The sequence below is a fragment of the Sipha flava genome, unplaced genomic scaffold (assembly GCF_003268045.1).
Source record: "Sipha flava isolate LNK unplaced genomic scaffold, YSA_version1 17988_pilon_pilon, whole genome shotgun sequence".
Classification (NCBI taxonomy): Eukaryota; Metazoa; Arthropoda; class Insecta; order Hemiptera; family Aphididae; genus Sipha; species Sipha flava.
The window spans coordinates 1-10,392 of NW_020272147.1; the positions used below are offsets into that span (position 1 = coordinate 1).

A 10,392-nucleotide genomic window follows, 5' to 3' on the forward strand; every position below is an offset into this window, starting at 1 on the left:
TATAAGTTTTTAAATGTGCTTGTAATCCATTATAAATGCCCTTCATGTTTGAAGCACCATCAAATGAGCAAGCCACAATATCATTTAACGGAAGTCCTACCCTTTTTAATTCTTTTTTTAACAATTCAAAAAGAGCTAAACCACTGGAATCATGACATACAATTAAACTAAATAATCTTTCACTAACTTTTCCTCCATAAACATACCTCACACAAATAGCAAGTTGATCCATCACACTAACATCCTGTGTTGAATCAATCATTATGCTGAACTTTTGACATTCTTTGATTTCCTTCACAATAATGTTTTGAATTTCTTGTCTTATAGGTACTAGTATGTTATCATTAATGAAATGTTTGGATAAAAATGTAACCAACGATCCACGACCCTTCTTAGATTTATTTTTTTCACTGAGTTGTATAGATGTATTTAAATGTTGTTGGAGAACGTTATCATATTTTGAGATTAGCATCACAAGTTCCAAAAAATTTCCATGGTTTCGTTTATCATTATTTAGTGAATAAGCTCCTTCAAATTTTCCTCTATAAGGAATACCTTGTCGGCCAATGAATATAATAATATCAATTAACCTTTCTAAGACTTTTCTTCGATTTTCAACCTCCAATGCTCGTTTTGTCATGACATCTCGGTTGATAACATTTTCAATATCATTATTAAGTTTGAAACGGATAGCTGTCGAAATTGATTCCTCATGAGTTTTAGAATTTTCATGTCTTTCTATATCCTGGTATAAGCTTTTGTTTACTTTAATATTAGCTTCATATCCAATGATAAACTTTGATTCCATTGCACCAAGTATTTTTAGACTTCCATAAGCCATACAAGCAGAACAGTATAAGCAGCAAGTCTCAGTAGAGTATGATATCCATTTTCTTTGAATAGTTTCATTATTAGGTAATATTTTGAAATATATTCTTTTAAAATCAAGTTTTCCTTTACCTGACTGAATATACGGTTGAATGGGATGCTTATCAAAGTACTGATTTTTGACTACTACACTATCAGTTCTAGATGGGCGAATAAAATGTGAAATAGCTGAAGGTTGAGTAAAATTGTCACAATCGGTCATCATATTTTTTTCATTTTCAAAACAGTTATCGTCTTGCTCTATTTCACTTTCAAAATGTATTCCTACAGAATTTTGACAATCAGTTGTAATGAAATTACTTTTTCCTATAAATATAATTAAAATTGTCAATACTAAGTAAAAAAGTAGCTTACTAAAAAAAAAAAATAATAATAATATATATTATATATATTGTATAACTAGTATAAACTATACAACTTGGTTTAAAAAATGATCCAAAAATATATTAACTGTGAGAGTGTATTTTAGACAAAAAATAATTATTTTGGCATAAAATAAGATTAATTTTTATATAAAAAGAGCATTTATTTAATTCTCTATAAAAATTGAATTTATTCAACACTTTTTTCAACAACTAGATAAAAATTAAATCAATAGGTATATTTGTTTTAATATAAGCAATAATAAATAAGGTTAAGTAAGTTGAGTTATAATTAATAGTTAGTAGTTACATAATATATTTATATAATATGTATCACCACTTACCAGTATTATTAGTTATGTTTCTTTCTGTATTTGCTATATTACTTTCAGTTGTACTTAAAACTATATCACAACCTGTGCTAGAATTATCTGAAAAAGACAATTTTGATTATTTATTGAATAAATTAACATTCACATTGCATAGCTTTTAATTTTTACTATTATTACCATTGGCATGTATCAAATCATTTTCAAAATCTGATGAATTATTTTCAGTTATATTTAAAACTGGATCACTTGTAACACTAGAATTACCTGAAATTACTGAAATTAGCAGAAGCCGTGTATACCATGTGAGATAAAACATAATTTTGAATTTTATTCTTACCTTGTCTAATAGTTGGGAAGAAGCAAATTTTTTTTTTGACTTTTGTCGTTTCCACAAGCAATTAAGGCTTCCTTTTGTTTCGCTTTTCTTTTGGCGTGTCCACTTTGAAACCTCTGTTTATTCATTTTTGTTAATTTTAATAAAGATACACAAAACACAAAACGAAACTGGTCACTAATACCGGAACACGCGTTACACACTCGAATGCCCGTGCCCCGTATGTATACAAATATTAATTTAACTATTATAGAAGTGATAAAAATCCAACTGGTATAAAAAGAAATATAAATATATTTATACATCGTATTATCGTTATCTTATATTGCACGAGCGTTAACATATTATGAAAAACATGTAGTATCCAAAAATAGAACAAAAATAATTTACGAAAAATAATAAATACTCGTATTTTTAAACTTAAACCATTATGATGCGATAAGAGAATTTAATGTTGCATGACAACAAAACACCTAGAGAATACTTGTATTTTAAAAACAAAATTATTCCAATAAACCGAAAGTATTCAAATATTCAATGTTAATAAGTTTTTATCCTTTAAACTCTTTTTGCTCATTAATTGTATATATTTGTGCGAGACCCAATTACCAAAATTTAATCGCACATGTATGTAATGACCTAAAGAGCCTTTAACAATACTTAGCACCCTGGGCTATTAAGTCCCCGTCCATCACTATTTGAGGTGCCTATACTAGAATAAAAAAAAAAAAAACGGTGAGGGCCTCGGCAGCGTTCGCTGCCTCGCTGCCCTGGCCAGGCCGACACTGCCTGTAAATGAGGATGGCAAAACAACTAATTGTCCTATATCTTTAGGATCAATTTCATTATTGATAGAGTCTTGTAAATGTATATAATTGTCTACACGTAGTTTACATTGATTATAGCGAATAAAATTTAGACGTTCTGTCTCAATTTTCGCGTACATGTCTACTAAATACATGTTAAATAACTGACGAAAATAATGTAAATAGTTGCTATTATTTTTCCGTATCATGATTCTATACGAATAAAAGCTAGATGCTGACATATTTTTTTTATCTGCTTGATTTTTCGTGGGATCAAATTTCGGAATAGCTATGTTGTATCCGTCCTCACCACGACAGAACATGAGAGGATATTGTAGGGCATCATATGATCTATGTAATTCATTAATACGTTTCAACGTATTATTTCGACCATTAAGAACTATATCACGCTTTTCGAATTGTTGACCGTCTATCACAGCGTTTCCCAAACTTTTTCTCTGCCGGACCCCTTAGAGAAAATAAAAAAGATCGCGGACCCCTAAATAAAAATTTAAATTAAAGCAATAATAAATAATAATACTAAATTGTTTGCTTTATTTTTAAAATTAAATACACATATGTTTATAATGAAAAATTGAATTAATAAAAAAAAATGGATAAATAGATATATTATTTTTTTTTTTTTTTTATATTATCTCATTAATCTCATATATTCTCTTTAAAACTCAATAATTCTCTTTATAAATCTCATTCAATCTCATATATTCTTAATAACTCATTAACTCAATAATTCTCATATACTTATTAATTCTCAATTATTTTCAACAACAATTTTTTTTTTTATAAATTCTCAATAATTCTCTTCACAAAATTACAATGGATTAGCTACTTCCAAGGGAGATGGGTTTATTTCGCGATATATTAAAATATTTAATTTAATTATTTTTGTTTTTTTTTTTTTTTTTTTTTTAAACGAAAAAAAAATTATATTTATATTTATATATTTTTTTTTATTATTATTTCTTACACGCTCTTAACATATTACCCCGTTAAATGTCACTTATTAATTAATTACAATTTTTGTATGCTTACAATAAAACGGAGTTGGACGATTCCTTTGACATCTTGTTGATTGAACTACTGACACACGAGGTTCTTTCTCTTCTGGAGTTGCCGAAGATGAAATTGACACTTCCTTCTTCGACGATGGTCAAAATGAATTGATTACCTCCTCGAATTGAATTTCGTTGGAAATTCTCTTCTTAAAAAGAACTACCGACTGCGCCAATTTGTTGCGTGCCGTCGCTCAATCGTATATGATGGTTAAGTTTTTAAAGGATAGACTTCAATAAAACACTCAATTGAAATTTAAACTGTTTATTTAATAATTTTTCTAAGTACAAAACATTAATTTACGAAATAATGTGGCGTGAAGGTGCTTGCGACTGTACATGTAAACCACATCTGAATATTGGTCTATTCCCAACCCCCTTATATACTTAGGTCCCGTGGAGATCAACCGTGCAACGCTGTGCGAAAGTTGTTTTTGCCGGCTTCTTCTCGTCTTCGCTTAACTTGGGGTTCACTGTCGTAGTGGGTGTTGCCGCTGCCACTGCTGTTGGTTTGTGTTCCACCACTGAGTGGGCTGGAGCTGGACTCGTAATGCTCTCTATAGCAGCCTTCGCAACTGCTGTTCCACCCGCTACTGCCGCCGCGGTGGGACCACCGGTTAACAAGCCTCCCAGTGCCGCCAGCGCCGGGTAGACTAAGAAGTTTTTTGCCGCTGTGATTACTGACTTCTGATCTATTGGGTCCGGCCATATCAAATCTGTAAATCGGGCATCACGAATGGACTCGTTCGTGTGTGTGTAATTAGAGCCGATGACGTACGCATCAATTTTGGGCGCGTACGACAAGCCGTTATCAACTAGGGATATCACGATTTCGTTTGATTCCAAAAACCTCCCTTCACCGATGTTTCTGTTGCCAGCAGAGATGTTGGAAATATAACTCCACTGATCGAGCCACGATAGAAGGTGTTGGATGGCAGCATCCGGTTCACGTATAGAAACCACAGGGAAGTATCTGTCTGCATCGATGGTCGCAGACATGAGGGACCGATACTGTAAAGTTTTTTCACCATACATAATGCACATATGGTTGCTGTTGTTATGTCGGAGGTAGGTCGATTCTTTCGGCGCTTCGCCTGCTCGATACTTTATTTTGTTCGACCACTGCTGCACATAATGATGAGGCAGTGGCGAATAGGATAACCAATTGATATCAGTAAAGGGGTCTATTCCGAAATATTCCATAATTTGGTCCTCGTCTCAAGCTTGCCATGATTGTACGAGTGCTTGCACCGAAGTGTACCTTCCAATATCGTTGGTTGCCAAAGATATGGCGATCTGCTGGGTTTCCGTAGAGTACACATCATCACGAGTGGTATTAAACCCTGACCACATCGAGAGGTTTAGGTTGGTCTGGGAGAAAATCAGTGATGCTTGAGCTGCCGACGCAGTGGCGAGCATGTGTACAAAAGACCCAAATCCCTGGGCGCTCTTGAATGTCAGACCCATTTCGTGCGTCAATATTAGTCCGATCCCTGTCGAAACGCGGTTCAATGATTGGATAGTGGGTATTGTATAATTGGAGGTCATGGACGTCGGTACCTCTGTTGCCCACCCACGAAATTGACCCGCATTACCGATGACTGAATTGTAGTTTTCGGTTAATACATACCCAGTGCTGGGCAGGTGCCAAGTTGTTAAGGCACTAAAGTTGTATCCAACCATTCTTCGCCGGGCTTGAACGTCGTATTCTGGATCGCATGACCAGTGGTCTAGCATACCGCGAGATCCGTGTGCAACATGATCGTTGGGGAAGAGACTCCATCCACCATGTAGGGGCACTTGCCAGTTGTAGGACGGGTCGCCGTCGTTGGTTGGAACTCCGAGTCCTAGGTACATCGCGCTGTAGAGTTCAGCTATCACCGACAGGGCCACGTTTGACGAGTTCTCAGCGCATAGTGTAGTTGTAATCTGGTTCAATGCCATGACACAGTCGTGTTCCATACCCTCGGTGTTGTCGTTGTGGAACCAGTCTTCCCAGATGTCAGAAAAATCTGCTTCGCGTATGTTAGCACGGTTGAGGAAGACGGGGACATTGGTACCCCTCACACTTATATTCATGGGACACGACTGAGACGTCGCCTCTATCAATACCAGGATTACTCGTTTCGGCCCGTCTAGATAAATACTGTTTGCCGCTGGCATTAGCCTCAGGACTGATTTTCGGGTGGATGTGTTGTCGCTGCTTATATATCTGCCTCGGAACACGTGGTTCACTTTCCCTGTAAATAGACTTGATGTGGTAAAAGCTGAAATATATGGTACTATCGAACTGTCGCCAACCTGGTTCATCTTTATGGGAATGGCCGTCCACTCGTTGTCTATTTCAAGGGGCCGGAATTCAGGATCTGCATTTTCGTTGTTACCGTCAATGATGGCAAAGTTGCTCTTACCAAAACAGTGGCTGATGAATATGTCAAGGGGCATCGCTGTGATCTTTACGCTTGGGTATGGGGCTGCAGCAGGTGCAATTTCGAAGCCCAGATACTCGTCAAGACGCCAGCCTCTTATTATCCGGGACATAATTATTTAATTCATGTATGTCCGCAACAGTCCGCAACACGTTCAATAAAATTAGTTCCTAGTATCATAGATTAATTAATATTCGTATTTATATATCATATATATATATATATATATATATATAACCTATGCTAATATCATTGATTAAATATTACATAGGTAGTCTGAGTCGATGGAAAATTTGGAAATTGAAATATTAGTAACTTTAGAATCTAAATAGATAGCATTTACAGTAATTTTCCACTAAATAATTATTATAGAAATCATAGAGCAATAAAAAGATTTATTGCGGGTTGGAGTGCCTTGATAAAAAGATATGCCCATATGAACTGATCATTCCATTATTAATAGGGTAATAAATGAATAGTTCATACTTAAAATATTATTGTTTTTTTATTACCTTCTAAATGATATTTGATTTTGATCCAATTTATAAATTAATTTTCAATATTTTCTTTTGATTAATTACTTTTCATGATAAACAGTATACTATTATTTATTTCAATTTGTACAAAAAAATCTCATAATTTAATTTTTACTAGTAAGAATGAATACTTATAAAATACTATTAGGTAACTAGTAATACTACTATTATTATTGCTAGTAATATAATTAACACTTAAAACAATTGTTATAAGTTAGAAAACCTTTTTTTCTTTTAATAAAATTGTTATATAATAAATAATGTTTATTTATTAACATTATCATATCAAAAAATCCTAGTTAATGGTAATACAATATGATATCATGATACTATTATGGAACTGGTTGATTTTTAACTGTTGTATTCTTTTTAGCACAATTAATTAAGTTAGTTTTATAAAAAGAAATTCAAACGTGAATACTGGAAATGAGTAAATATATATATATTATGAATTTTAAACAGTAAGATTTTGACAGAGTTCTTGACAGATTAATTGATCCCATACTCGTGAGTTCCAATCAAAGAGTATCTTATCCCTTTGAGTTATATTTTAATTTTTTTTTTTTTAAATCAATTTATTATTATTAAAATATTAAAGTACATTCATATTACAAAAAAAATTTAAAAAAATTCATTATTGTTATAGTTTTTAGAAAAAGTGGTGGTTGTATATTTATTTTCTTTGGAAATGTCATTTTTTTGAACACATTACTTCCCTTGTATTCGCACTTGATACTTACAACATATGAAATAATGTAGATTAAGGATTAATACTTGAATAGCATACTATACAGACACTAATGATAACTTCTCATATACGAGAAAAGTAAACTTATTATTTATGATAGTATATCTAACCGATGACAGACTGAAGCCACGATTATAAAAATATGTGTTGCGTTCTTCTATGAAGATATACCTGCATCAATTATGCAGATACCAAATAATTAGTAGTTATTATCTTTCTGGAGATTTAGTTTTTTCTACTTAGGTGTAACAATAAATTAAAATTTTGTTGATATAATAGTAGTTTTGTACATTCAAAACTATTATGGGGGGGGGGGTGGACCTTGTAACGGGGCGTCGCCTTGGTATTTCACATGTACTCTAGTAGTATCACCAGCTAATAATTCTTTCAATTTTTCTATATGTACAGCTTCGTAATTTGGTTCATTCCAAAGAACTAATCTTTTACCTGCTGCTTCTTGAAAGGCAAACTGATTGGTTTTATTAGCAGTGCCTATGCTACCATAATTTATGAAAAAAGCAGCTATGGGATCGAAAAAAAAATTTTTACCAGCATTCGGTTCGGCGTGTATAGCTATGGTATTCAATTTTGGAATTCTCTTATCAATGACATTTAACAAATCAGTTAGAAAAATGTGAATGTTTTCTGTATTATTATTAAATTGATGACGTAATAATTTATCAGCTATGTCTAATGAAGTATCTACGTCGTAATACACGTCTGACTGAATACGATTGTAAGCGTTAAAATAAGGTTTAACTTTGGGGTCGGAATAGTAATTATCGAAATCCTTTAAAGTCCACCAATTTAATTTAGCACACCAATTTCTAATGTCACGTTGTGCATCTTTACTATCAGTGTACATCCAATTTAAATTTGTATTGTTAAAAAATTCTTTTATATTTAAGTATGCGTGTGGAGGACATGTAGGATATTCGTATAAGAGTTGCGATATCGTTAACGGACCGTTCTCCTCGCAAACGGGTTGGCTCGCCTTTTTGGAACGAGTTTTGCGTTTGGTCCCAGTTGTATCTCTTGAGTCATCGATTTCACAAGACATTTTGCTCGGTAAACCAACGGATTGTTCGCACTTAACGTCGCACGACACCTCACTTCCGCTCCCATCCAATAGTCCTGTTTGTCCCGATCGACGATGTCGCCTTTCCTAGTTACAAATATGTTTTAATGCAACACTTATTTATTATTTGATCAATTTGTTCATTCGTTAGTAATTTATAAGTTTGCTTAATTTGTAACATTATTTTATTTGCAATATCTGTGTTAATTGGTGCGTGTACAAATGTGCATTTTGAACATCTTTTATCATAAAATACATATTCATTGAATTTTGACGATGCAGTAAAATCGAAAATATTAAAAATTTCTAGAAACTCAATGCTTGATGAACATAAATTACGCATAAAAATATAAGCGTCGTTGTAATCTAAGTTCAAAACATTTTGAACGGCAGATAACATTGGAGAGTTATATAGCAGAACAGTTGTATTCCACTTCAATGGTTCATTAGTAATTTTTTTTTTCGATAAAGGTCTAATGTAATTAATATAATAATTATATTTGTTTAGTTGCATAAAACGTTGTTTCAATAAGTAATTTCTCAGTACATACCGATAAATGTTTATATCGATCACGTAATCGCTCATCTTCTGCGAAGCCACCAACTCCGTGGACGAATCTAGGGGCTTTAGATAAGTATCTAAGTACGTTTGTGTAGTCGATTGGTTGGAGTTGACTTGCCCTAGTAATTCTGCGAAGTCGACGTCGTCCGTACTTTGCCCAAGCTGTCGATCGCTGTAACCATTGGCATCTACAAGATTCGTTTGAATTGGGGCAGATGTGGGACACGTGGATATGATCTCCGTGACTTGAGTAGATGAACCAGTGCTTAGGTGGGTATCGCTCAATAAGTTTTTCAATTTCTTCGATTGCTCTATGAACTCCATCAGGTCCATCTGGCACAATGAGGGAAGAGATGTACTTGTGTATTCCAGACACAGGTTTACTATAGATTGAACGTGCATATTGCTGTACGACATCTTCAAACTCCTCCTCAAACAGGTCAACATCTGCGTCATCTCCTCCGACTGCATAATCGCTAATTCCGTCCACCATGTCTGTATATTGTGCGCTGTCCAACGAACCGGATGATAAAGAGTCTCCACAAACATTGGACAATGTACTGCCCAAATAATCAAAAGAACTGCCGGATGGAACGTACCGTCGCTGTTGTTCTGTATTATCTCGCATAGTCCTACCAATTGATCGTCCTCCGTTATTATATTCTTTCCCATCTTTTTCTCGCAGAAATTGAATAATTTCGTCACTGGCGTCTCTTTTAATAGATTTGTCATCTGCTCCGGAGTCTCCTTTTTCTTCTTCGATTGAGCTACGGTTTTTGTCGAGTTCTTCCTTTTCTTTGAGCCATCTGTACCAAGTACTGCAGTTGATTCCTTGTTCTGTTCCATGTCGGATACTATTACTTCTGCGTCGCATAATTCGTTATCATTTACAAAAAACATTGTATTAAAACTATATTCGAACACTGTAAGTCAGCTTTGGGTAAGTCTTACTGGTGTCGATTTTATAACAAAATTAGAACACTGTAAGTCAGCTTATGGTAAGTCTTACTGGTGTCGATTTTGTTATACTGAATTATGTATTCATTTTTTGCCTTTATATATGATTCGTTTATCTGAAAATATATGTAAACAATTTGTTTTATGCTTATTAATCATAAAAAATAAACATTAAAAATGTGATAAATACAATTGTACTAATAATTTAAAGTGTTTTATTTAAAAACAACTGATAACGCATAACCTTTTACATGCTGGATGCTTGCTCAAATAATATTTCATATTAT

The 10,392-nt window shown here is 33.6% G+C and overlaps 2 protein-coding genes and 1 long non-coding RNA gene across 3 annotated transcripts; all 3 read right to left on the bottom strand.

Annotated features, from left to right (window-relative positions):
• Window positions 1-19: 19 nt before the first annotated feature.
• On the bottom strand, window positions 20-1,090 carry LOC112680656 (the record flags this gene model as incomplete). The annotated part of the gene is made up of 2 exons (XM_025550817.1): window positions 207-1,090; window positions 20-143 (listed from the first exon to the last, which is right to left on the bottom strand). Coding segments are annotated over exons 1-2 (1,008 nt in total), but the record flags the coding sequence as incomplete, so codon positions are not given.
• Window positions 1,091-1,526: 436 nt separating this feature from the next.
• On the bottom strand, window positions 1,527-2,767 carry LOC112680655. The gene is made up of 3 exons (XR_003148329.1): window positions 1,920-2,767; window positions 1,760-1,846; window positions 1,527-1,681 (listed from the first exon to the last, which is right to left on the bottom strand). It is a non-coding gene; the product is annotated as an uncharacterized LOC112680655 (long non-coding RNA).
• A 5,027-nt stretch (window positions 2,768-7,794) lies between these two features.
• On the bottom strand, window positions 7,795-10,128 carry LOC112680654. Its single transcript, XM_025550816.1, has 2 exons — window positions 9,138-10,128; window positions 7,795-8,673 (listed from the first exon to the last, which is right to left on the bottom strand). The coding sequence occupies exons 1-2, from the start codon at window positions 10,020-10,022 to the stop codon at window positions 7,810-7,812; spliced, it is 1,749 nt and encodes a 582-aa protein (XP_025406601.1). The 5' UTR covers window positions 10,023-10,128; the 3' UTR covers window positions 7,795-7,809.
• Between the last annotated feature and the right edge of the window lie 264 nt (window positions 10,129-10,392).